The sequence below is a fragment of the Atractosteus spatula genome, chromosome 5 (assembly GCF_055471065.1).
Source record: "Atractosteus spatula isolate fAtrSpa1 chromosome 5, fAtrSpa1.hap1, whole genome shotgun sequence".
NCBI lineage: Eukaryota > Metazoa > Chordata > Actinopteri > Semionotiformes > Lepisosteidae > Atractosteus > Atractosteus spatula.
Window position 1 is genome coordinate 25,683,495 of NC_142710.1, and position 27,458 is coordinate 25,710,952.

At 42.3% G+C, this 27,458-nt stretch overlaps 2 protein-coding genes and 1 long non-coding RNA gene across 3 annotated transcripts in view; 2 read left to right on the forward strand and 1 right to left on the reverse strand.

Annotated features, from left to right (window-relative positions):
- Positions 1-637: 637 nt before the first annotated feature.
- Positions 638-20,989, reverse strand: btbd16 (BTB domain containing 16). The gene is made up of 17 exons (XM_088916879.1): positions 20,604-20,989; positions 20,416-20,473; positions 19,927-20,083; positions 18,265-18,370; positions 17,613-17,701; positions 16,966-17,094; positions 15,600-15,746; positions 14,639-14,753; positions 14,280-14,349; positions 13,683-13,813; positions 12,868-12,987; positions 10,411-10,502; positions 7,020-7,102; positions 5,187-5,261; positions 3,908-4,009; positions 2,812-3,000; positions 638-1,654 (listed from the first exon to the last, which is right to left on the reverse strand). Exons 1-17 carry the CDS (start codon positions 20,729-20,731, stop codon positions 1,586-1,588), a joined length of 1,860 nt encoding a protein of 619 aa, XP_088773005.1. The 5' UTR covers positions 20,732-20,989; the 3' UTR covers positions 638-1,585.
- Positions 11,525-21,322, forward strand: LOC148834816 (uncharacterized). The gene is made up of 3 exons (XR_016091085.1): positions 11,525-11,710; positions 13,175-13,248; positions 20,446-21,322. It is a non-coding gene; the product is annotated as an uncharacterized LOC148834816 (long non-coding RNA).
- Positions 21,323-22,154: 832 nt separating this feature from the next.
- Positions 22,155-27,458, forward strand: part of LOC148834817 (wings apart-like protein homolog) — a 46,509-nt gene continuing 41,205 nt past the window's right edge. Inside the window, exons 1-2 of the mRNA XM_088915942.1 lie at positions 22,155-22,448; positions 25,431-25,972. Coding sequence (XP_088772068.1) covers positions 25,453-25,972 — 520 coding nt within the window. The 5' untranslated portion in view covers positions 22,155-22,448; positions 25,431-25,452. The remainder of the gene's footprint in view (positions 22,449-25,430; positions 25,973-27,458) is intronic.

Here is a 27,458-nt window from a genome sequence, read left to right on the forward strand (position 1 = left end):
ATCTATGAGGCCTAGGCGTGCTCTATCATTACACATCCCACCCAGTTTTACAAAGGTCCCGTGACAAACACAAAGCAGGCTGGTTACATAGCAATGCAGATTTCACAATGACTCTAGTCATTTTTCAGATGGTACAGGGAGGTACAGGGGAGAGACTCGCAGGGTGGACAGCCCCACTGCAATTCCTGTTTCTGTTATACTCTATTTTTTGCTCAACCAAACCAATTATAGCTTCAACTCAGTAGATGCTATTTAAAAGATGCCATCTGCCTAGATATAGTAAAATAGCTTCTCAGGCCATCCTTTCTCTTAACAGTAATCAGTGAACCCACAATAAAAAGATCAAAAATCAAACTAAAGCAGGAAACTATAGCAAAAATCAAACTAAAGCAGGAAAATGTCTGTTGATATACAGACATTTAAAGAGTTTAAATTTTTTTTTCCAGTCTGCTCTGCCTTTTCTTGCAATAACCTGAAGGCTTACCTTCAATAGCTCCAACCAAAACACAAAAGTTTTCCTTTCCCTTAACTGTATTGACTGGATGTACAGCTTTATATTTTAAACTCAAATTACTATTCACAACGTGGGGAACAAATCTGGTGCAGAAACAAAAAATGCACTGAAACTAACACCTGACAGTTTATTCATTCTTTGTGTGCAGAACAACGCTGCATCTCTGCTACAAATGAGAAAAGGTGAGCATATCGGTTCTCTTGGTTTGTTGTGCCTCCTGTTGCAGGGCTATATAGAGCAGCACTGTGTATCCACAGCCATGATTCAATGCAGGAGATGGGAGATGAGACGGAAGTGAGGCAGGAGAAGGGAGGAAGGGAGAAGCAGCAGGCACTGTAGAACACTGTGTGTGAACTGCTGTGTTCAGAGAGTAGAGAGCTCTGCTGTTTGTACTGGAAGATGGAAACTAGCTCTGTCATTGAACAGTGCCAGTATACTGTGCCATCAAACAATGCTGAGAAACAAATAGCACAAGGGGCTTGTGAAGGAATATCCAGAATTCCGGGTATACATCTGATACACTATCAGAGTAGCGATATTATACACCAAGCTGTGGTGCAGAATTCGAGATGCTTACAAGACACAAGGTAGAGCAAAATAGCCTTACTGGTTAGGTTTAACATGTAAAAGTCATAGGCTAAACAAAGAAGTCAACTCAATGGAAATATCACCCATCTCCTCTCATAAACATGTGCAGAGAGACAGCGTCTCATATTATCTAATGTTATGAAGGGGTCTTATTTAACAGGGAACTCCATACAGAGTTATTTGCAGCACCACTATACAATGGAGAGTGTGAAACTCTGTCAGGAGTTGATATTAATTAACATGCCCCTCCTAAAAAAGCTGTGATGTTTTGTTTCTTCTGCTTTTAAAGAAATTATCCAAATAAGGATTAGTCCTTATCTTTGCATAAAGCAGCAAGCATGTGCCCTCTAGTTGCCCCCCTACTTAGTCTATGTAGTGCAGAGTATCAAGAGTTGCGCTGTCTGTGATTTCTGATACCAGGATTTAATGATGTAGAGGCTCAGGAGAGCTGCTGCTGTCTGCTCCCTCCTGCTAGCATGGGCTTCAGAAAGCAGGGAAGACAAGTGCAAAGGTCACGTAAATAGGAGGGCTGAGGCCCTTCACTTTGAACACCTGTAGAAAAATGAAAAGAAATGCAAACAATAAGTATTTGTATTATAATCAAAAGAATTAAAAAATGTAAGGGTAGAACTGTTACTCTGACTTTAATATTAATTATGAAGGTGCTAATTATCACCGTCATTATTAGCACTGATGCTAAATTAACCATTTGTACAGTATAACGTGCTGCACAACCAAAATGTTAGATAGTCCATTTCCCCTCCTCTCAGAATTAAAAAGCCATTTTAGAGAGAGCATGTGAAGATTATTGTGTGCTTTTTTGCATTTTCTTTGTGCAAACTGCATCTCTCTTTTCTGAAGACCTGGAGGTAAAATACTCTGTGTGTGTGAAACTCCCTTGTCACATGATTGTCAGATGAAAAAACAAACAACACAGCATATGAGAACAGACCCAGGGGGGTCTCGATGTCAGTGTGCTAGGAGGCAAGTCTGTTTGTGTGCACCACAGGCTCACTGTGCTCTCCAGCCACCTCGACTATTCAATTCAATTCAAGGTGCTTTATTAGCATGACCGATGGGTACAATCAGTGTTGCCAAAGCAAATGAAAGTAATGATATTTAATGACTATACATTGCAATCAACCCCCCCAAAATCTATTGGCAGGAGCTGCTATGACACAGGTGTCAGACACTCAGTCAGCCCCCCCACATCTCTTTGTCTCCCAGGGCCGACTGTCCATTAGCGTGAGTGCTACCAGGAGCTGATAATACATTTCACAATCATCAGGGAATTTCAAAATGCTGTTTAGCATTGCAAGAAAGGAAGAGAAGAGAAAGAAGGAGATAAAACCTAATACAGACACAGTAATAATAATGTCTGTAGCACTGCATCATCATGTCTGACAGTAACATCAGTCTCTGCCGAATTTGGAGCATGCACAGATTAAGAATCAATCTATTTTGATCAATAAACTCAAAATTGAAAGCAACTGCATTTCCAAAATTACTTCACTTGAAGTCACGTTTGTGCAGCTTTCCAAGAAGAATATTTGCAAAGTCCAAAATGCCATTTCACAGCTGGGGGGTGCCATTTATGGTTACATAATAAGAAGCTACGTCAACCAGTGCAAAATGAGAGGCACTTTGTGGAGTGTGTGTTGTTCAGCCCTGTAATGCCAAAGCCAGCGATGTGCCAGGGGTGGCTGTACCTGGCTCTTGGAGGACCTCTTGGTGATGCCGAAGTCCTGACAGATTGGACCAGCGCAGAACTCCTGCCACTGCCCATCAACGAGCCCCTGGACAGTAATCTGGTACTGCACACCGCGCTCTGACAGCAGGCTGAATGGGCGTCGCTCACAGGCCCGCAGCGAGAGGGCTGGGTCCCAGTGCTTCAGCCGCTGGCAGAGAGAAGAGATCGACACGATTGCTCAATACTGACTCGCACAAACAGGCTTTCAATTTCCCCTATTCACCTCTTCACCCAGGGGAGAGCTCCAAGCAGACTACCACCACCCTACCTCCTCCATGTGTTAAAACCTGGTTATTAAAACAGCAGTGAGACAAAGTCTTTACTGGGAATCTTTACTTGGATCTACTCTGTATTTCAGAAATGTTTTAAACTCTGGATGTCTGAGGTAAAACAGTTCCAGTGTTTTTAGGGTCTTAGCGGGAAGTGTTTGTGGAGAATACTTCTAACTATCCCTGGATAATGTCATTCCGCACTTTAATGGCAGGATGAGTGTTGTAATAGAATCTCTATTTTAAATTTGAAAATAAGAATGTTTTTTGTCTTGCCATTTTAAAAGTAACAATAAAAAACTTTTTAAGGCCTAAAGGCAGCATGTCCCATGTAATGAAAAACCTGCTTTCAGTTGGTAAAGACAAACACGGGAGCTACATGTGAATAGCAGTGAAATATCTGCAGCCACTGTGCTGTGCCTGAGAAAGAGGAGGTTTGCTTTGACCTGTTCAGAAATATTAGATGTTTACTACATGTATGAATTATATGATTTAAGAGCTCAGCTCAATTTAAACAAACCCAGAAACAACAACTAAGCCGATCTACATCAGACACTGAAAATGAAGTGAAACCTCCTCTGTACATGTACAGATGTAAATCAAGGGCAGCTTATTATGTCCACTTTCAATTTCCGACACCTAATTGTTCAGTTAAGTTAAAAACACGAAAGAAGAAAAATACTTTTCTTCCACGCAAAATCAATGAGACTCTAACATTGGACAATGTTCTATAAAATATCCTCAGTACTGTTTTGAGGATCTGTGTCTCTCTCAGACTCCTTTCACCTGTATGGAGAAACCGTGACTGTCGCAATCTTGGAGTTGAGTTGCTTTCAGAAGGAAGTAGAAACCATACAGAGCAGCAGTAAGAGTGCAGTACTGGGGTTCCTGCAAGAAAAGACAGCACTCTTGGGAGTCGTGTCAAGTCATGTGAAGAACCAAAAACTGCATCCAAAAAGACCCCAAAAATGTACTTACAATAAAATGATACTGTCAATAAAATGATTTTAGTTGACCCCATAGTTTACACCTGTCTTCTTTTAACAGCACTTGCTGTGTGTTAATTCTAATATTGTTGATGTTCTGAGCTGGTATATGAATTTAGCCTTTCTTTGTTCCCTCTTGTAGAAGAGCTCTTAGAAAAGGGTATCTGTTGGGGTGTTTGGACAGCCGAGGCATTGGATCAGATGAGCAGTCTTCAAACTTAGGGATATCCAGTTAGATCAGTGAAGGAGTAAGAGTACAGCAGGAGAAAAGACAACAAGACATGACTGAGCTCTATAGCCTTACAACCTGTATTACTTGTTCCTGTTAGAAAAGCCACAATTTATCAGGTATTGTGCACTGAAAAGTCTCAAGACGAAATTTGAGAAATGCAACTGTATGTTTTACATTTGTTGAACTAATGAAGTTTCCTTTTTAAACCAATCAGGCAGAGTTAGCCACTGTTATTTGTTTGGATGCATTTCTGTTAGGGACCAGTGGTTGTCTCACATTCAACATCAGTTTACAGGACTGGCTCACCTGTGGTGGATTAGTTATTTTATGAATAGCCGTACTTTCCCTTATGAAGATTTATGTCCTCTTTTGATTGTATTAGGGACTCAATGCCAGACACATTGTGGGGAAGTGTGGGTTCTAAGACCTCACTCCTGTTGTAAATAGTAGTTTGTAGATATAAGGTTGTATGTTTTGCCTTTACATTTGTGTCTTTTAAGGTTCTTCCTGTTCTCCACCACCACAGCACTAAAAGAAATGTGACCTCCCTGACTCTTGCTTGTACAAGTTGGTGTCTGCAACGATTACTGTTTAGATTGAACATTTTACCTTTAACTATATCACTACTAACACTCCTCTATTTGAAACATCGTTTTAGAATGTAAATGCTTCTTTCAGTCCTGATCTATCTGAAATTCCACTGTAAGAGAAATAGACATTAATTGTGCTACTGGAAGTAGAAGAGTGATATAAGGAATAAAAAATTATGGATAGGGTTTGAGAATCAACTTAAGAAGAGTTATATTTAGGAGCTATTGACAAGCCAAAGAGTTTCTTGGTTACATACCCTCTCTATGATCAACCCAAAACGCACAGACTGACCGGAGAAATCTGTTACAGGCATATCCCCTCCACTGTGCAGCTGACATCCGAGAAAGAAAGAGGGAGAGTAAGGGAGAGAGAGAAATGTAATCAAAATACAGTTCATATCTGTCTGATCTCAGGGGATCAGAACCCCTCCCTTTGCTTTCTAAATTAAATTTAGAAAGTGCAGCTCAGTATAGTACTTGGTACCTGGTTTCTCCTTGTTATGCTGGTTTATGAACTCCTCTCCTTTTGAAGTTTAAAAGTTTGTGAGCGGAGTTAAAATCTTCCAGTCAGATTTCAGAAGTTGGTCATTAGTGGGATAACTGACCTCTGAAGAAAACCACGTTGTTGATATAAGTGGTTCTGGTGGACCACTAGGTGATACGTTTCCCTCTAGACCAGAATTACCAGAACTCAATGACCCAGTATGGTGACAGGGGACACTCTTCTGTAAGAAGGTTCTGTCCTTTGAATATTACGTTAACCTAAGCTCTTTATATTTGCTCATTAAGATGTCATGGAACTGTTCATAAGAGAACCTGTTAACCTGTAAATTTGGTTTCTCTAAATATATGGTATTTAAAAAATTAGAATTAGAATATTGCAATTGGCCATTTTTTTTACTTTTCATACTCATATTACCTACTTCATTTGCTTTACAAAAGGTCTATTGGGCAGCACGCTAATGTGGTGGTAAGCACTGCTTCTTCACAGCTCCCGGTCCTGTGTTCAATGCCAGAATCGGCTACCTTCTGCTCAGAGTGCTTCTTCTCCCTATATGTTCATATGGACTTTCTCCAAGTGATTCTTTCGAGATCCTGCTAGGCTAATTGGAGGGTCTTCAGTATCCCTGTGAGTCTGTATAATGGACAGGTGTCTTGCCTAGGGTCTAATCCTGCCTTCCACTTAATGCTTCCAGAATAGCCTCAAGTATGCTTTATTCCTTGGAATTACCTGTTTTCTGATAATGCAGTCTAATGCAATGATCTGCTTATACCATACATCTGATGCCTTGCCAAGGTTTCACAGTACTTAACAACATTGTCTAAGCTTCTTTGACCATTGCGGTTCCGCACCGGCTTGTGCCCTTGCCGCTCCACCCTGCCGGTTCGTCCTGCAACACCTGGGGCGCGAACCCAGGTTTCTGGCCTAACGCAACAGGGAGCCAGCCGAATGACTTACAGGAGACCTCCCCCAGCCCAGGCGGCTGAGGTCCCTGCTACGCGCAGGGAGGGCGATGACATCACCGCTACACTTCTACCTGTATACCTATAGCAAATCTCAAACTCAGTCAGACTGGGTAAGAATAGAGAGTAAACAGAGGATCTTGCTAACCTTCCCAGAGCCAAACTGTCTGGTTGAACAGCTTATACATCCACACAAACCCATTCCCTCTTTTTCATTCACCATTTTTTTCAAGACTTTTAATCAATCTACCAAAACCCATTCATACCAGTTTAGCAAATGTAATGCAAAGGTGATAAAGCAACATCTTTTCCCTTCAGAGAAAAGTGATTTAGATCCGGCAACTGACTAGAAATAAATACACACGTACTGTATACAGCAGGGATTTCTTTTACCCCATTGTGTTCTCCCCCCTCCAAACCTACCATATAGATCATCGCCACTTCCTTCTCCTCCTGAGTGAGCAGATTTATGTCTTGTTCTTGATGCCACCTGGTGGACAATTAAAGGAAGGAATCTGGTGGCCACACTTGTGTCTGTAACACACTTCCCAGTACATTATAGCTCACCTTGAAAAAAAGGCCAAAGGGTGGAAGAGCAAGACTCGTTTAAAAAAAATTCAACTCACTGCATAATAATGCCTGGAGAATAGCAGCAACAGCCAGGACTGGGGCAGCACATTGATCTGCTGAATCTCTTCCAGATGAGCTCCTGAAATACACAGGAAAAGAGCAGACATTATTCCCACGTTGCCTTCAGTCAATGATACTCTGAACCACAAAATGACACACACAAGTGACAAGACGGATGGCACATTTTCAACATATCCAAAAAAAACATGTCTCTGCTTAGCACAGCAAAGCTGGGCAGCAGGGTTACTTGGACACAAGTTAGCAAATTGTTTCTCAACTCTTCTGGAGTTCAAGTGGTTACTGGAAATTCTTTTAGGTTTCATCCCACGTTTTTCAAATTCCCAGGCTTGATGTTTTTATGCTCCTTGGGTAACTGGATATAAAGGTTACATGGTGTTGGATAAGACTGAATTAGGAGTGAGGGACAGGGGCAGCCACTGTACTCCTTGGCTGTCATGACTAACATGATAGATTTTAAGTTTCATAGAAAAGTACTAAGACCTCTACATGTAGCCTCATAAAGCCCAGAAATGAATTGGGGGGGGGGGTTCTCTATTAAGAGAGATTTATTAGAATATAAAAGACATTTCTGAACCCTTAGAAAACACTACATTACAGCAGATAATTCAAATCTGCCCATCAGCAACAGTGAAGAACTAGAAATGACAATCTGGAACTCTTGCATAGGAAACAAACCTCTTAAGGGTTCATTTAATAATTCCATCTGCGAATATACAGGAATTCCTTTTACTAGGTCAGCTTAACAGTGTTATGGTTTCAATTGTAAATTCTGTACAGATTATTAAAGCCACATTTGGAGAGCATTCCTTCTGTGCTAATTCATCCATGGTCTTCCAGCACACAGCACACAAATTAATCCTTTATGTCTGTTTGCAGCTGGCTGACAGAATGGATATTGGCAAATCAAAATGCTTTTTTATTTTCCCAGGCTGTAGCTACTCAAATTTCTTATTTAGGTCAAAAGACGAAGCATCTGTCTTTAGTTTGGAGCATTGCATTAACACATTTATGCACTAGCAGAAGAAACTTGGCTGAAATGAGGTAGAGAAATCCAAATGGAATTAGTATCTCCATTTAATCCATCATGTCCATCTGTAGCTCCCTACAAACCAACAGTCCTAGTCCCACTCTCTGTTTTGCATTGCCATTATATTCTCCAGTTGTTAAACTCAGATCACATACACTCCAAAAAGCCACTGTACATCCAGGCAATTACCAGGCCATTCAGTAATTCTACAGTAATTGAATCCAATTAACCATACAAGACACTTTAAATTAGCAATGCAATCCGTGGATAGGAATGGTAGTTGGGAGTTAAAATAGCCCTTGAAAAGGCTGATATGGTCAAATAAAGTAGAGACTATTTGAAAACCAGTCAACTAAAGCAAACCAGGCAAATTCACTTACTTATATGGAAGCAGTCTAAAAATACACCATTTACTATCCCTAATAAAAAAATGTTCCCTTCAAAAGAGGCCAGGGCTCCAAAACTATAAAACATCCTGTAATGTTTACATAACTTACACATTTTCATGAAATATGTGAATATCACATCCTATAAAAATATGCATTTAGGACTGTACATGTCATTGAGCTCTTAGTTTTATATATTCTGATTATCTTTCAATTCAAAAAGGATTTCAGTGTACTAACAAAAATTGTAACAAGACCAACTGATGATTTTACAGCAGTCACAGAACATGAAAGTCAATAAGATTCTGCTGGACCTTTGCAAGATCAAATCGGTGCTTAAAGAATTGAGAGATGTCTTTGTTTCACTTTTCTTTCAGATCTTTAACCATGTCTCATCAGATTTATCATATGCACAAAGGAAGGTTTACAAGCTTGGCCAATTCAGTGTCCTCTTTAAAAGCTTCATGGTCACGATACAGTTCTTGCAGACTCAAGTTTCTCTATAATCAAACAAGTTCACAAGATTAAATTAATAAGTCCACAACCCACTGAGCTCACCTAACTGCTTGTGTTATATTTTAAATTGCTTCTTTGACATTTCCTGCAGCATGTAAAACATTTGCTAATTTAAATTTAAAACTGAAGACTGACTTGGCCAGCTTAAGATTTTCCATGTTTTTTTTTTTCCTGATGAACTCCTTGGTTGCACGGTCTGTATGTGCTACACGGTGAAGCACTGCCTGATAAGCATTTTTCTCTACATTCACTGTCAGAATGCTTCTGTTCCATTAATTTAATTAAATGTATTTACTTGTAATTAACTGTAATTGTGATTCATATAATGTGATTAAACTCCGGAATTCATTCTGCTGCTGCTCTCATTACTTACATCATCAATAAAGACAAGTGACAGGTAGATCAGTTCCAGGGGTGGCCATCCATTCCCTTTACATTACCTCCACCATGTTCCACAGACGAGGTGCTGCTTGTTGCAACATCTGCACTTTTCCTTTCTCTGCACTTTGGCAAAGGTTTAACTTGGTCTCATCGGCCCATAAAACCTTGTCCCGAAGTTCTCCTGGTGCACCTTTGTACTTTGAAGCAAATTCCAATCTGTTTTCCTGTTCTTGGTGCTGATGAGGCTCACGTCGTGTGGTGTAGCCTGTGTAATTCTGCTGTCTCAGTCTTCAGCAAACTGTGGATTGTGACACCTTCACCACCACACTCTGGGGTGTGTTGGTGATTTCACTGACAGTTGTTTTAGCGTTTTACTTGACAGCTCTGATAATTTTTCTGTCATCAGCTGCAGATGATCTTCTTGGCTAAGACTTATCTGAACGGTAATTATACCTGTGCTTTCTTTTCCTCAGTGTATTCCAAATTGTTGATTTTGAAATGCACAATTTTTGTGCGATGGTCTGATTGAAATGTTCTTTTCTATCAGTCTCAAAATTGCCTGTTTTTCTTGAATAGAAAGGCCTCTTTGTTTTTTTTCTTTCATTTACAGACTTCAAACACTGAAATCAAAGTGAGAAATGCTCCTTTATGTGTGCATTACCCAACAACAAAAATTCAAAAGACTCAACTTCCAGCTAAATGTTCAAATACTTTTTCTCCTTAAAAATAAAGTGTGTCAACATGATCAATTTGTTTAATTGACACAATAGAGTAGAAGAGAATTTCATTTTAAAATTAAAAATACAATACTTAGGGGTTGTACTTATCAATTACTATTTTTCATTAGAAATGATTATTAAGGATGAGGGTGAAAATTCCAGTTTAGACTTTGAAGCCCCAACACCTTTGATGGTAAACTATAGTTTGAGTTAAGCATGCTGGGAAAGAAGCAAGAGTGTTTCCTCGTTTTCAGATCTATATGTGCCTGAAAGCCCGTATGTCAACACCATGTGGAGTCTGGTGTGTAAGGGCTGTAGCCCTGAACCGCTCACTCACGCTCAGTGATCCCATGCAAGCGCACTGACTGGAAGAGAGCCGTGAACGTCTGACCCACATCCTGTTCCAGGAACACACCTGTCTTGGGTAAACTGGAGAGAGGGAGCAGAGCAGATCTTAGTTAAGAGAGCACCAATCTGGAGAGGCAGAGGAAATGCAGGCATATGGCACAATCACAACCCACATCACTACTTCCCAAAACCTCTTTGTTGTCACAACTTTTAACGCAATTCTTGTGAGTACCCTTTTTTTTCTTTTTGGAGGCTGTAAATTTTGCTGCACACTGAAAAACAGAGTGTACTAACAAAATATTTTAGATGTTTAGTCATGTCTCTATTTGCATGTGATGGCTCTTACACTCGTGAAGACGTATTTGCACAATCTATCCATTGCAGCAATCCAGAGCCTATCAAAGAATACCCTGGATAGGATGCCAGTCCACCGCAGGACACGCACATACTGTAGTAGCACACGTTGACTATTTACAGACACTGATCAACTTAGCCAGCTTGTTTCTGGAAAGAGTTAGGAGATTGGAGCACCCTTAGAAAATCCACATGAACATGGGGTGAACATGCAAAAGGTGCAAGTTTCCTCCATGTTCCTGATATGCAAGGAGCCCCAGGTTACATTTCAACCAAGGATCCAAGAGCAGTGAGGCAGCAGTGCTAAGTGCCATGTCACCATACTATCAATACCTCAAGTATAAATTCCTAACATTATCATGGAAAAGGTACAAAATCAAGCTACAGCTGATTGCTTTCCCCTTTCAGGTTTGGCTTTGCATTTATGAAACTTTTATTTTTTTCCGAAATATTTGTTTTTTGTCTCTCCCTGTGCAGTACCACGTTCTCTGAAATAATTGTTGAAGCTGTTTCCGTACAGCGTTTCTTAAGCCCTCATTTGGCCAGTTACATGCTTGTCTAAAGTTCAGGACGTGTCATTTGGCCTTCAAGTGTAGCAGTGTAGCAGGCAGGGCAATGAGGTAGAGGAAGCACTCTGTTGTTCAGCGTGGGAGGGCGGCCCAGTCTCGCCTTCGTTTTCACTGAGATCCGGAGGTGTACAAACAGGAAGCAACAAACTGCGGAAACCACAACAGGTGGCAAAAACATCTCCTGACTCCTGAATGGAGTCACTCTAGCTGCTCTCACAAGTCAGGGAGCTGTGGAGTTGCCTGTCGAGAGGTCTCCAGGCTGGGGGAGGAGCTGTGCAACGAGTCAACTGGCTGGCTGACACTGCAGGCAACGTAGCACGAAAACTGACAGACTGCGCACGGGGAAAGAAATAGCACCTGAAACATGTAAGTAGAGCATTTCTTCCCAGGCACACAGAGCTCTGCTGTACGAAGGCAAGTAAGTTTCATCTAGAAATAATACTTTTGAAATCATATAACAAAACAGCACAGAACTCTTGATGCAGTTATCCCAAAACATGTTATTTACACAATGGGTGCAGAAACATAATTTATATTTACGAAGTGATTCTTATTTCCTCTACTGGGAAATGTCAAATCCAGGGTATTATTGCAAGAACATAAAAAAATCTGCACTCTGCAGCATACAAAGAAAGCAAACAAACTGGAGTGGTGACATTTCTTTAATGCCCTGGGGGTTTCACCTCCAAAAGCGATAAGGGTTTAGAAGGAAGTGGCCCCTTCTATTCCTGAGTTCTGTACAAGACAGAACTGTTTCTTTTTGAGTTTTGCCCTCTGAGGTGTCCTTATGAGACATTAGCAAACAATGGAAGGCACGGGACAGAAACCACTAAATAATAAGCGCGGATAAACTACATCTCTATGGTGGACCAGCAAAATATTTGTTTTCACAGTGACTAAGAAGGCCTGTCATGACTTTCTCATTTCCCTTCTGAGGATGTCCAGACCTTTTATGGATGTGAGTCAGCTCAATCCAACCCTGCAGAATCCCCCATCTCTCCACCCCATAGTCCCAGCCAAACTGTACACACTGCTGGGACCTGACTAACGCTGCTCTAGGATCACACACACTGAACAGCCTTAAACAAAAACATGCACACTACTTTAGAAAAATGCACCCCATTGACATTATCCCGTTTCAGTTTATCAGGAACCTACACAAAACATTTAATTTCCTGTTCCTGTTAAACAGTATCTACAGATGATTTTACATTTTTGTTCAAATACCCACAGCAATATACAGTACATAGGGAACTAATTCCTGTTATCAGACCTTAAGCTTCTACTGTATGTCTGAATATCTCTGTAAGCCCGTTTATTTAAAAGAAGGGATCAATGTGCTGTTTGCAGAAATATGGGAACATTCTTTTTAGAGCAGTGCTTCAGTTACAGAAACACTTTGTATTCTTTACTCACTGCTCATACAAAAGAATACCAGGTGGCAGTCTAAAAATAGCTTCAATGCAAACTTGAGGAGAATGTGACACACAGGGCTGGATGGTGGCACTGCAGTAAGCAGAGACCTGATGAAGAAGGTGAGGATGGAGCTGTGAGAGGGGAGGGTCTGGACACCAGGGTTGAGCTGCAGGAAGACCCAGTACAGCACTGTCCTCAGCAGCTGGTACTCACTGGGTGTGAACAGCCTGCAGGGAAGCAGACAAAAATGCAGGGCAGGAGTTTCACAACCTGGACTGGACACACTGAACCATATTCCTAAAATATTTCCTGCTTTGACAGTAGTGTAAAAGGACTCATTATGTATGAGCCTTCATTATTTCATGTCATTATGAATACTGAACTTGTTAAGTGACATCACTCCTCTCTCAATAGGACCTCTCACAGGGGGGGCTGGCCCTTTGGCGCAGTGTGTTGTTGTTTCAACTGTGTGGATCTGGTACAATGAGGTATGTTGGAGACACTGGTTCACGTCTGGGGTTTAAGCAAATGTGCTACAGTTTTGAGATTCTACCGAGACTGAACACAGCATCAGTTATTTTGAAAGAAGAGCATTAACTCATAAAGCATTGACTTACAAAACTCTACTGATACTATAGTTTAGAATGGAAAAAGTAATTATGGGAAACAGAAAAAAGAGATAGCAACAACTCCAAAGTGTAAATAGCGTAAAATAAACCAAACTCCCCCTTTGAACAGACAGAGATGGGAATTGCAGAGGAGTGAGATGAAAGAGAGAATTTCAGAGGGTCAAGATGGAGAAAGGATGGTTAATAGTGGAATGAGACAGACAGGGGCAGGGTGGAGGTACCTGGGGCTGTTAAGTGAGACAGTGACAGGGAGATGAGGCATTCAGGTAAGTGAGAGTCGGGGGAGCGGCTACCTCGGGGAGTGTAGGGTCTTTTGCAGCAGCTCCAGGGAAAGGTCTCGCAGGCTGATGTGAAACTGAAGCTGAGAGACCAGATTGAGCTCCAGCCAGCGCTCACAGGCTCTCTGAAGCTCTGCCTCTCTGTACTGGAAAGACATGCAGACGGATGGGTCAGACAGAAGACCTTAGAAGACCATTATTTTAATATTTCAGCACTACAGTGTCAGTGTTTCAGTTTTCAGTTACAATACAAAGATGTTGTAAATTAACCTTTTGTTAAAAAAAATTATGGGGCAGGGTAAATAATCATAAAGATACATCTCATTTGATAAAACATTATATTTAACAACCTTTAATACAGTATTATCGAGCTGTGTTTTATGATGCATTTTATGAAGCTGTTTTCTAAATCTAGATAGCTCCCTCTACTGTTCCAGCTGCAGAAATACAGCTTTTCGCTCTTTTCATCCCCATCTCCTTCTCTCGGCCCCTCCATCTCCATTTGTCCCTCTAACCCTCTCCCCTCTCCATCCCTTTTTTTACCCCTCAATCTTTTTTCCCTGCAGCTGTGTGTGTCCTGTGTGCTCCACGAATTCCCGTGCCCTCGCTCACCTTGACCGCCACACTGTGGAAGTGACACACTGTGCAGGGGCTGATGTTATTCATCATTGCAGACAAGCACCTGGCAGATACACACTGAATACTGTCACAAGGGTTGCATGCACACATGCATGTTGTTCAGATTGACTGGGCATTCTTTTGTTCTGTAGATTTATATGGGGATATAAATATACTCTTATGTTCTCCACACAGTGAGTCATCTTATTCAATAACATTCAAATTAGAAAGCATGGAAGGTAGCAATGTACATTTTTTCAGTCTACCAATTAAACACAGTTGAGAGCACTTAAACCTCGGTGGAGACACAAGGACTGAAAGACAGACAGAGAGACGTACGTCTGACATCTCACCTGCGGAAGAGCAGGGGCATTCCCAGCAGTGCAGCAGCAGACAGCACTCCCTCCACCCCCTGGAGCTGCACCCTGGGCTCGGAGCTGTACAGGCTCCTGAGGGCCACAGACAGAGCTGGGGACGACAGAGGCCACAGTGCCATCAGTCACCATTCTCCCTCCCCGCTCTACTCCCAGTCTGCACTCTGAAGACGAGGAGAGGGCAAGGGCACACACTGGGGTGCACATACATCCAAATGTTAGCGATCTGACAACTGAAGCAACCTTCAGGAGGTCTGCTGTATGTGTGTCTGTAATACAAAACATCATCTCTAATGGGAAGCATTCTCTTCAGCAGCCTTTCACATCTGCTGTGTAAGCTGGAGGTAATGGGAAATAATGAAGCTCTCACTGGATTCCACAACACCTGCCAATTCCGATCTTTTCTCATTTCTTTCTTTATCATTTCCTGGCACACATTGGGCCGGAATAGACTTTAGCAGTGCTGGGCCAGGGGGGTGATAGGAGAATCAAATGACACAGGCCCAAGAAAGAAGATCCTCCTGAAGAGGCTTCAAGTGAACAAAAAGGGGATTTCAAGAGTGGACTGTAATAAAAGGGATTCTGGGGGAAGAGGATGTTTATCCAATGACAGGGAATTTTTAATTTTCAAAGAACCATTTTAAACGCGTTGTGTGGTGTTTAGAATACTACTAAAAATTTACCTGACTAGCAGTGTAAAGTTGTGCAGCCTCGTGCTTACAATACAGTTAAAAGTACACAGGTAAAGTTCAATACAGTTAAACAGAAACACTGAAAGTCTGATCTTATTGCTAAAAATTATGCTGTTTCACCGAGTTAGTGAACACTGGTTGACACAATACATTAGAACAAACGTTGTTTAGTCAGAGTTAGTAAGGGATATGTTTCCAGCTGGATACATGTTATTTAGCACCACTAACAGATACAAAGCCTGTTGTACCCTCTTTAGAGATGGTGGGATCGTTGACTGGTAGCCTCAGTAAGAGGGGGTTTGAGGGAGCCGGCCTTCTGGTGCCGAGTGTGAATCTCCTGCTGGGTTCACTGCCCATTCGGTAACTCTTCTTGTCTCCCCTGCTGCCCGGGCTGTCTGCAAAACACAGACATGCGAGACAGGAAACACTTACTGTACCTCAGCGTCCACAGGGGAATTTCATCATTTTTATTAAATAGTTCAATAGTTTTTTAGGAAAGGGGAATCCAAGCCATTGATTTAATGTGATGTCTGAAGGATGGAAAACAAGAAGACCTTGTTCTGAAAATTATTGAGGAGTTTAATGCCTGAGCTGGGACTCTCTCTTTCTGCCTGACTCACGTGACTAACAAAAAAAAGGGTAACTCTCAAAGAAAGAATTTAAACTAACATTTTATTGTTTTATTTAACCATGACCAGGGTAGGCAAAAAGTTCAATGAAGAGTACAGGTTGTGGCTTTTCAATATTCCTTAGAAACAAATTAGGTTTTAGTGCCACAACCCGTGGGCTTTTTACTAATTACACAGCCTAGTGTTGTTGAAAACTGTACAGAACATAAATGATTTAATGATACTTTTAAGAGCACTAGCTTCATTCTTCTCACAGCACGGTGTAAGTCTGGGCATGCTGATTTAAAAAAATCAACTGAGGAGAGTGCACTGATGTTCATTTAGTCGTAAGCAAGGTAACACAAGGGAAAACTGCCAAACTACCACACAGATTTACTGTGGTAAACTTTCAGGGCAGAGCCATAAACAGCATTTCAGCATAACGTTTTTTCCACTTTCACTGAGACACGCTGCGTCCTGTCTCTTGATAGTCTAAGTGCTTTCTTCTCCAAGTTACTGCCAAAAAAACAACAGAGCTCAATCTTCGTTGTCATGGCAAATGTACTTTGAAAAAGCTTCACTGCACTGTGCATTGACCACTGAAACTGTTGTTTTTTTTCACTGTTGGATATCATAAAGGCAGGCATATCTGGCACTGGCCTCAGTGGCCAGAGCCAAGAGAAAGCCTGACAAGCTGAAAGAGACACTGCCAATATTTGGCAAAGAGCACATGGAAGAAAAAAAAAGACTAAAATTAAAAATGGTCTTCTATTCCATATTTATTAATTTCATTACCAACACTGCCAATTCAGCATCACCATGGCTTGTAATGGCACAAAACGTAACAGCAATATGTTTTGTGCATAACAGGCATAACCAACAATGGATTCAGACTGGCAGACTGGCAGATCTAGGGAGAGATTAAACATACAAATACAAACACAAATACTAGACAGACAAGCAGAAAAGATACAGAGGACAGGCTGACTGGAAGACGGAGGGAGACCTGTGCCGCTGCACGATGTCTTCGCTCTTTGTTCCTTGGCTGTGGTGTACAGCTCAGTGAGCGTGACTGACTTGGTGAGATAGGGGCAATGCAACTCCCAGTAGCTCCCCAGACACTCCAATATCACATCTGTCAGCAGAGGCCCACAGACACCATTGAAAGAGAAGCACAAAAAAATGAGCGGAAGCACAAGGAAACAGTCAAATGGAGTCAAGTGCTGGCTGCACTAATGAGTAATGAGGAGACATCTTTTAATACTCTATTTTGGCATCAAACCAAATAAAAATGAGCCGGGTTTTGACGGTTCTTCAGTTTCTGTGACTGCAGCAGTTAAGGATGGAAAAAAATAAACCCAAGACTATCTGACCGGAGTCCTCGGCATTTGAGTTTGAGTAGGTGAGGCACGATAAGGCAGGCTTCCCTGGCTGCTGTGCCAGAGAGGGGAAAAGGAGTAAGGGAAGATGGGGGAAAGAAACAGGAGCAAGAGAGAGAGAGATGAGGGAAAGACAGAGCAGAGAGAGGAGAAAAGAAGAGCTTTTGAGAGACAGCGAGAGGGACAGAAATCCAGAAAGGGGCAGGAGAGATTCAGGGGGAGAAAGTCAGAAGAGACAGAGGCAATTGAACAGGAAAGGAAGGGAGAGGCTGACCTGGGCTCGTATTGTGAGCGACTCTGCGGGAGTAAATGTAGAAGAGGTCTTCAGGGGTGGCTGGCCCAGGTGACCCCGTGAGCCTCACACTGTATATATGTAAATAAAGAGGTAAACCGAAAGAGTTTCACACCATACACACTAGAAAACATGGTAAATTACTGACAATCATGAACGTTTGTTCTTGTGGAAATATCATAAAAAAGGCAATATATCGCATTTGACAGGGTTAATTATAAGAGAGTCACAGTCAGGCTTTTGCAAATTTTCAGGAATTACCCATGCATCAAGCTCCACTAGCAATCCCTTGGGAAATATTCTCCTAAGGGATCGCTAAACACAGAAATGATTAAACAAATGAAAGCTGTCATCAAACTGATTAAACACATTATTGCTGTCATAACAGACCATGGCCTTACTTACAAGACAATGTGGAATAAAGGGCCTTTATTTTTTTGCTTCACATCCCAATGGTCACTCTCACCATATTTTCAACACTGATCACAACCTGGACCACTTACTAGCTTTATAATCCAATGGTTTGAGACACCGTTCTATACAGTATTTTGGGGGAAATTTCAAAAGAGCGAGAAAGCCGAAGTCACAATTAAGCGTTTTTATTTTTTCTTGTGTTTTTTGGGGGGCACTGTACCAGCATCTCTGGTCTGTGGGTGTCGCGGTGCCACGCGAGAGGTCTAGGCGGGGCAGAGAGGGCTCAGGGCCAGTGGGCTCCTCACACTCACAGAACGGAGAGTCAGCTGAAAGATAGACAGGAGGCAGGGCGGGACTTAGCCAGGAAAAGATGAGCCTGTTTCATGCAGCGAGCTGCACAGAGCTGCATTTCTCCAGAGAAAGATTCAAATGTGGCAGCCTTTTGCAGTTGCCCTCAAAAAGAAAAAACTCCAACTCATTTACTGTCCTTGAATTAACAATCATTTCCAAATGCATTGCGCGTTCATACAGTAGATATAGAATCTACATACTGTAGGACTTTCCCTTAAAATCAATGAGTGCATTACACAAAACCAACAAGTTGTTCTTTAGACATATAAAGCAAACGAGTACAGCATATCTTTGCCTTCATCAGTAATAAAAACACAGAAAGGCGAGGTGCATGTGTTCGTGAGTGGAATTCAAATTAACGCCGCTCATGATTCTTGCGCTACTTTTGCCACGAACGCTAGTTTACATATCCCTCCAGCGATGGCGGACGTTCGCGCGTTTGTGTGGTGCCTGAATGTGAGAGCCAGTCTCCAGATGGTCCCTGGCAGCAGCCTCCTGTCAGATCTCTACAGGTGCGTGTCCCCCTCCCCTCGTCAGACCCACACAGGCTGGCGTGCCTGGCACCGGCCGCGCACTCGGCCCGCCTGACGGGCAGGACTCCTGGCACAGGAACACTGGCTGCAGGGCAGCCGGCACAGTGTGGCACAGGCAGATTTCAAATGGCACAAGTTGCACACAGCGGCTCTGTGCTTCGGGGCATTAAAGGTTCTTGGTGTGCGCGCTAGGATGGCTGCCAGGAGACGTTAAAGACTCCCGAGTGGTTTGCTGTTCCCTCTCTTCACGACGACAGCTTCTGCGACGTGCCACCGCAGAAAGATCAATTCAGCAGCTTTTGAAGTACTGACGTCTTCCTGATTTCCCCCTTTTATCTCTTCAGACTTTGAGCACCCACTTGTTTTCTGTTGGCAGGTTTACGACGGAATCTGTTTGTCTTCTTCTTTCTTGAGAAACAAATGTAAAAAAAAACGTGGAAAAAAACAGCTTCCGAGGTATAGAGAGACGACGGAGAAACAGGGGAAAGAGGGTGTGTGATCGGACAACCGCCGCGACAGTGAAGAGACCTGCTGCAGGCTGTCGGAGCCGCTGGAGCTCTGTTTTCGCAGCGGGGCAGGCGGGCCGACTCAAACTTTCAAACCTTTCGCCTGAATTCAAACTCTCAACACGGCAATATTAAAAAGAAACAAAAACAGTATAGTTTATCAGTATAAAACAGTATTTCTGTCTCTGTTCTCAAAGAAGGGTTTCACAGCTCCCATAGCAGAAAAACAACAGAAACGAAACTCATCCTGAAATTAGGTTCACACCATCGACTCTCTCTGAAGCTCCGCGTTGTGCTCTGGGCTGCCGTTGAGCGCAGGGCAGATTCCCCTCACCTATCCCGGTGATTTGCCCTAACCGTACCCCCGCAGAACAAGGGCACCGGGGCAGGGAACACTTCCGGCGGGCTGAGAGATTTCGCGAAGGCCTACTGCGGAGGCCTGCAGGGGGGGTCCCAGCGCGACTCGGCGGGGGGCTGCGGCGCGGTGCCCACCTGTCCTGATGCCGCGCAGCGTGGCGTTGATGGTGGCCCGCACGGCCCGCGCGGCCTGCGCCTGCCCGAGCAGGTCGCTGCCCAGCGGGAAGGGCAGCTGCCAGCGGTTGGTACTGCCGGCCTGCTTCCTCAGGCGGCCGCGCGGAGAGGAGGGCACCTGGGGGCGAAACAGAGCCAGAACGGGTGGGGGGGAGTTTTAGGGTGACTGAACCGGCGGCTGAGCGCTACCACCATCCTCCTCCTCACTCTACATTACCCCCTTGTTCTTCCTTTCAAACACTGTCAAGCGAAACAGAACACAAATAGGACTGTCAATGTTCGTATGATTATCCAGCCCTTTGTTGCCCTGGCTATCTGTCCCTGCGAGTGTTTTGTGTTTCCACAGAAGACTGCTTTGAGCTGGTGCATCTGGGTCTAAACCGTGGCACAGAGATCTACTCGGGGTTTCTCTGTTTTGTTTTCCGAGCGAAAACACTAAAGAGCTCTTACCCTGACCTCTTCGGTGGTTTTGTCTTCTAGTGCTTTATAAGGAGCTTGCAGCAGAGATCTGGTGGCCGAAACAAGAAGGACAATAACGAGACATTATAGGCTGAACTGCAGTCCCCAAAGAAAGGCTTTTTATCGGAGACATTGAACAGCACCCCATCTGCACAGCACAGTTCAGGCGTCTCACTTACATGATGCAGGCAGCTGCTGGCGTCATGTGTGTCGGGGGTGGGTTGGGCATGAAGGTGTTCTGCAGCGGATGACCTGGAGCGAGCCGAGGAATAGTGCCGCTGCCTTCCCGTGGCAAAGTCTGAGCCATCGTCCAAGATCAGTGGGAACCTTGAGGCACTGTTTTTTACCTGCTTCTTCAGCTTTTGCGGATTATGAAAGTCACGACCCCGTTTCCCGTTTTATCACTACTAACGTGTCGATGGCTGTGTCCTAGGAGGCGGTAGAAAGCTAAGACGCTATACTTTGCGACGTCGCTGTGGTCATTTGGAACAACGTGCGACTGGCAATTGTTTCGCACGTGACACGGGAATTCTTCTGTTCTGGACTGTCATCCCCCCCAAGGACTCGCTCCTCTCCGTTCCCACGACAACAGAGACGCGGTGGCTATGGGAACCTACTGATTAAAAGCACTTGCTTGTAACATCCGTCCTTCACAGCAGTGGAATAAATGTAGTGTTTCAGACTGATATCGGAGGAGAGCAGTGAATGGGAAAATTAACATTGTATAGACATTCTAAAAAAAAAACTATATCGTACGGTATTGGATCGTTTGTCAATATCGCCAATCAACCTAAAAAAGTTAATGCTATTCAATACTCATTTATTTGCATTTTCTATATAACATGGAAAACACAACAAAATAAAATAACTAATATAACTGTGTGCAGTTGACCTTCAATGTGGTTATAGATTTATTTTTTAAGAAGGCGAGTAAACTACTTTTCGGGTACCAAGAAAATGTACATGTTCAAAACCTCGCCACAAGAGGGCAGTAAATACCACCGTATCATGACAGCAGACCTGGGGAATTCAATTTTCCACAGAACGCCTCCCTGTGCCTAGCACTGGTGCTTCGCAAACTGGTTGGTTTTAAAATATAATTCAATGCATATTTAATTCATTCATCGCATATATTCAAGATTTAATACTGTGCATTAAAACGGGTGTCAGAATTTTTAAAATACAGTCTTAATTTCAAAGCGGCTGTAACGAAGAGGAACAGTTGCACATGAAATAACCATTAATGCACTTGGTGGTCTCCAGTGTGAAGTCACTGATAAAACCAAAAACATCGACTGACCTAATTTTTATTTTACTCGGATCTACATATGAATATAATCCAAAGGACAGTCAAGGCTGATATTTGGACGCGCAGCTATACATTGAAACGTAAAAAAATGAGGCTGCTAGGAGTTAACAACGTAAACCAAAAGCATTTCTGAGGTGTGTAAATAAAGGGGACAAAGCAATATGTATTACATAATCTTTGCTCTCCTAATGTTGCTTTTGATCACTACAGATCCCATCATCCCGTTGAATTTACGTATTAACGTCTCCTTCTAGACGCTTCGCCCTCCCCCTCTCTCCTCTTTGATTTCAATCTTAAACCGTTTCCTTCTGCCGTCGGCCAATCAGGTCTTCACTCACTGGGACGCAGAACGGCGGTTTAAGCGCCACAGGGCAGCATTGCGCCTTGTGATTGGACAGACGGCAGCTCGCAGCGAGGTGACGGTGGATTTGGCAGCGAAGGAAAGAGGGAGGGGGGAACCCGAATGGCAGTCAGCGGCGCAGCCGAAAAGAGTCAGGCGAGTTTTGAGATAAATTAAAATAACAACAATAGAACTTTGAAAACAAACTTTGCTCGTCCCTGGTGACCCCGGGCTCGCTATACTACTCGAAGGGATAGCCGCTGGTGCCGCTGGAAGTAGTTGCCAGCTTGTTTATATTGTGTGAGGGGGCCGAGAGAGCAGGAGGCCCAGTCGAGTGCGAGCAGAGGGAAGCGGCCGCCTCGGAGTGTGAGTGAGGTGAGTGGCCGGCCCGGAGGTTTCCAAACACGGCCTGGTGATCTCCGAGTAAACGGGAGGTGGCTGTTGCTTTTTTTTTTGACGCAGGTGCGATCGCAGCGACGCAGCCAGGCAGTACCTTAGCGAGCGGACGCCCCCGGTCGCGGTTAAAGCCAGAATCAGCGGGGGCTGGTTCGCAGGCAGGCGGCTCGGCGAGTTTCAGCCCAGCCGTGCGGGCTGAGGAGGGGTGTAAATAACGGTGTGGAGATAAGCAGCTGTCAGGCCTGCGTGCCTCGCGGAGCGAGCGAGAAGAGCCTAGCCTCAATCTATGTCTCGGGTAGCATTTAAAGATTTCTCCTGGAAGCGGATCATTGCGATTCCCGTATCGAATAACTTGAACAATGACCTGCGAGAAGTGCAAGTTCAATGAAAACACCGTGACGTTGGTCGTGTTGTCGAAAGTGGGACATTGGGGCGAATTGTCACGGACCCAGGGCAGGATGAGGAGTACAGCAGTAGTCGTGTTTTCTACCCGTGTTGACACGAAAGCTAAGAAAGCTCAACACATATTTTCACCGATTCTTAAAAATACGGTGTAGAAATAAAACCACTGTAAGTGACGTTCGTTTTCAACACTTTAGCTGGTCTTTAGTGCTTTTTTGGTCTGTAGGCCCGATGAAAAACATCAGCTTCTTTTGTATATTACCGTTATGAAGTTTATAGGATCATGAGTTGAGAGGAGTACGAACTGATCGTGATCAAGTACACATCTGAGAAAAGCACGGTGACGCAGATATCCGGCTTTCAGTCTCCACATTAATACGATCGATTACCGCAAACTCTCACGCAAATTGATTATTGCCAATCGAAGAGAAAGTTCCGGTGCGTGCTATGTTAAAATTAAACGCTGTTTGCTTGACGGATAATTAACACATTGGTTTAATGATTCTTCAGTCACGTTGCAAGACTGTTGTAAGTTAAATTTAAGAACAGTCAGCGTTATTTTAAGAAAATAAGTTGTAATTTGTACTAGTTTGAAATGCATCGTTTTTACGCTTTGACAGCCCAAAACAATGCGCTCGGGCTCACGCATGCGTACTGTGAAGAAAATCGATCCTGCCTGTTGTATCCAAGTTAGCGGATGCCAAGGTGATTTAATATAACTGTATATGCTTTAATTTTCAAGCAAAACATGAGTTGATTCAGTACACAGGACGTTTTGGCTTTGTTTGCTTGGGCTTTGTTTATAAGTGGACGGATTTTAAATGCTGTTCGTCACAAGCTATTTTATGTCATACTTGGTAATGTGCAATATTTGAGCAGCAGGGTTACTATTTTAGTGGTTTTTAAAAACAGTGTTGCGCTTCTTAAGTAGTATTACTTACGGAAAACCATAATCAAGATGCGTTTTATATTGTTTTTCATACAGAGTATCAAAACGGTATGGTGTTTAAAAGCATGTAAATAAACCTATTGTTTTTTTAATTTATTAAATTTATATAAGAGGTTACAAACAAGAAGGTGCAATTCACCTTGTCTAGCAGAAGGCTACTACTAGTAGTAGCTAATGATCTCAGGATCACCTTCAGCTCTTTCTGGGCAGAAGCTAGTATATCAGCTTCAGAAACATGACTCTTATGGGCTTGCGTGTTCCAGACATCACAACTCTTTGTATAAAAAGAACCTTCTGTTTTCAGTTTTAAATGCACTTCCTCTTAGTTTCCATTTTTGCGCTCTTGTGTTTCATGATTCCAAAGATGTCCATAGGGAAGACTGTCAGCTGCAGCAGTGAGATAGAAAAAGATTTTTCTATTGACAAAGCAGAAAGTACTATTCTGATTTTTATACTTAAAAAACTACCATATAAATAGATACCACCCTTAAATGCAAATTATAACCTTTTGTGAATGTGAATTGCTACCCAGTTTGACACATTTTCTGAAGTGTGGATTACTTCTTTTTGTTTTTCTGATATGCAACAATCCTGCACGTTTTTGTGATCCACGTTAGTATTGCATATCTCGGATAAAACAGTTACCAGAAAAAAATAAAATGTTCCTTTCTTACACCAGACATAACAATGGAAAACAGAAACATTTCTCTTGTACGGTCTTGAACATTACATGTATTGTATAATGTATAATTGTAAAATTCGTACCCAGTATCATAAAACTTTAAGTATTGCACAACTAACTTCTCTGCTACGTTTGGAAACAAAATGGAGAAGGGTGCTTGGGTACCAAATGCAGTGGAGTATTTTTAAGATAAACAGTGAAATATTTAAACATTTATGGTGTACCGATTTCTATAATGTCACATTGAATAAGATACCTGAAGAGAATATGTGGGAATTTGGATCAGCATTTCAATATTGAAGTGCATTTGTCACCAGATCACCAGCTACGTGATATGCTTTGGCAATTTAGTGAGCTGTTTTTTTCTGGGGAAATGTTCACCTAAGCTGTGACACCTCGTTTCTCACAAATGTTGTAAGAGATGACCTAACATTTATCTGAAGCCATTTACCTGTGAGAGATTCTCTCTGCATTTGTAAGTTTTTGCCCTTCCATGGCAAAACTGAATATTATGCAATTTGCATCACAACTGCAGGATGTTCCAATGCAAATGTGCTTTGAAATTCAGGCCTGCCACTTCAGATTGATACTTTACTGATGAATGATTGGGCAAACAGCATTTTCTTTTAAAAATTCAATACCTACCACAAGAAGAAAACTACAGAAAAAGTTAATCTCTTATTGTGGCAGTGAAGAAACTAATTAACATAGTAAGCATTAAATTAAATGTCAAATCGTCTTTTTTTTATTCCTTGATATGTCCCTGTGGTATTTTTAAAAATAATTTCAAATATGAAAATCAAGAGATTTTATTCTCTTTATGTGCTACTAAAACTGTGACATTTTAAAGGACTCTAGCATGGTAAGATGCATTAATTGAGGAGTCTAAAATACTTTGAGTTGCTGACTTTTACTTTTTTATCCACAGAGAATATGAAACAGAAGTCACAATGACATCAAGATTTGGTAAAACCTACAGTCGGAAGGGAGGGAATGGGAACTCAAAGTTTGATGAAGTCCTGTCCAACAAGCGGGCCACACTCAGCACTAAATGGGGAGAAACCACCTTCAAGGCACAGCTGGGCTCCAAGAGGCCCAACTACAAGCCTGAGGTAACAGAGGCACCTAAAAAAGCCAGACATACTGAGGATGATACCTCTGAAGACCCCTTTGGTTTTGACAGTGATGAGGACTCTAAGCCCGTCACCTCCCGCAGCATTCCCCAGACCAAGGCTGCTCCAGTCAAGCAGCCAGTTCCAGCTGTCGCCACAGAGCCCCCAAGGATGGAAAAGCTGGGGTCAGTGCTGGAGGCCAATAGCAGGGTGAGCCAGCCTATCACTGTGGAGGCAGTGGCTCCCAGTTGCACACCCTCAGTTTTTGACCGTGATCTCCAGGGGCTGAAGGACAGGAGCACACACAAGGTCCCGGATGATGGCAACAGCAGAGTTTTGAGCATGAGCACCTCTGCAGGTAAGAATAAGGAAACACACATGGCATGGTGTGGTAACTTCATGTTTGGTTGTTAGTAACAAGTTGATCAAGGGATCTCATCCAGATGTTTCTTAATCAAAACTTGTGTAATGCCTTCAGCAACATGGCTGGGGAGCTTGCAGAATTGTAATGATTAGAATTCTCATGCTACTACCTTTCTAAGTTAAGTTACAGGTGACCTGTGGAAATGCTTTATTGTAGATCATTTTAAAGGCAAGCAAATGTGTTTACTGGCTTTTGTTTCTCCAAACCCAGGTCAGAGTATGCTTTTTTTCTGTAATAGGGTGCAGACACTTCATTCGATTAGTCACAATCAACTCGGGAAATGTAGTTTTTCAATTTTCAGATTGTGAAAATGTAAAACGGTGTTACATGTCAATAAAGAATACAGACTGTGAGATCAGATCTTGTGGACATAAGTTAAATTAATCTTTTAAAAGCCTTTTAAAAGTGTTGTTTTCTGGCTTTGCCAACAATAAATAGTGTTGAAGCATATTGTTGTGGTTTGCAATTGAAACAAACCTTTGTAAGACACCTATTAGAAATTTAACAAGGTTCAACCAAACAAGTAGAGTTCTATTAAAGGTCAGATGCTGATTGTACTTGAAAACCATGTGACACTATAAGCAATCAGGTTTATTATTCCTTGTTTCAGAATACTGTATTAACCATTATTTAACCAGGGTAAACCCCATTAAGGTAATTTAAGTCTATTTTGTAAGAGTCCTGGACAGTACAGTGGAAGTTACAATTAGCACTTTAACAAGCTAAATCAGAGTACTGGTAAATAAAATACAAAACAATGCCTTAGGTTGTCTCAAGGGTAGCTCTGGGCAACCTGCCCACTTAATAGTAAATCCATTAGAATGGGGCGTTTGCTCACATGGGAAATTGGCCTCAAAGTGTCTTAAATGAACAAGGGAATTAACATTTGAGGAAGCTATTAAAATCTAAAAATTTTCTCATTTAAAATTTCTAGTTTAAAGCCTGGTTGTAAATGGGTTTGAAGTCCAGGGAGCCAACTGGTGTATTTCTTTTTTGGTAAAATGAATGATTACAGTGCTGTATCAGGTTTTACATCATACGGAGAGTATGTACTTAATGGCTGCCCACACACCAGCAGAGCTAGAATTAAACTTCTTGTTTGGAAGAATTGGTTATTTTGTTAGTGTCTAATGCTAAATGTAGGAATGTTAGCGTGGTATTGAAAACAGTGTTACACTGAACATTCAGTTGACAATTTTGTTGTATAATATTTATAGCATTATTATCAATATATTTGTTTATTTGTTTAAAAATATAAACGTTTAGGTTTATTAAATATTAAAATTTGTCTCCAGGCTTTAGAGTTTCTACAGTCTAGTAAACTGGAAAAAAATGGCATTTTTTGCTACATTAGAGTCTTGATTTTTAGTTCAGGTGGGCCATTTAACAAATCAGTATGGATGAGATACAGCTTAAAGTA

Bases quoted from the DNA above. Each gene is read 5' to 3' on its own strand.
- btbd16 (XM_088916879.1), bottom strand. From the start codon at position 20,731: ATGGCTCAGACTTTGCCACGGGAAGGCAGCGGCACTATTCCTCGGCTC. The intron at 14,350-14,638 runs GTGAGATGTCAG...TGTATCTGCCAG, and splicing joins ATGCCCCTGCTCTTCCGCAG to GTGCTTGTCTGCAATGATGA. The intron at 13,814-14,279 runs GTGAGCGAGGGC...ATGTCTTTCCAG, and splicing joins TCCACAGTGTGGCGGTCAAG to TACAGAGAGGCAGAGCTTCA.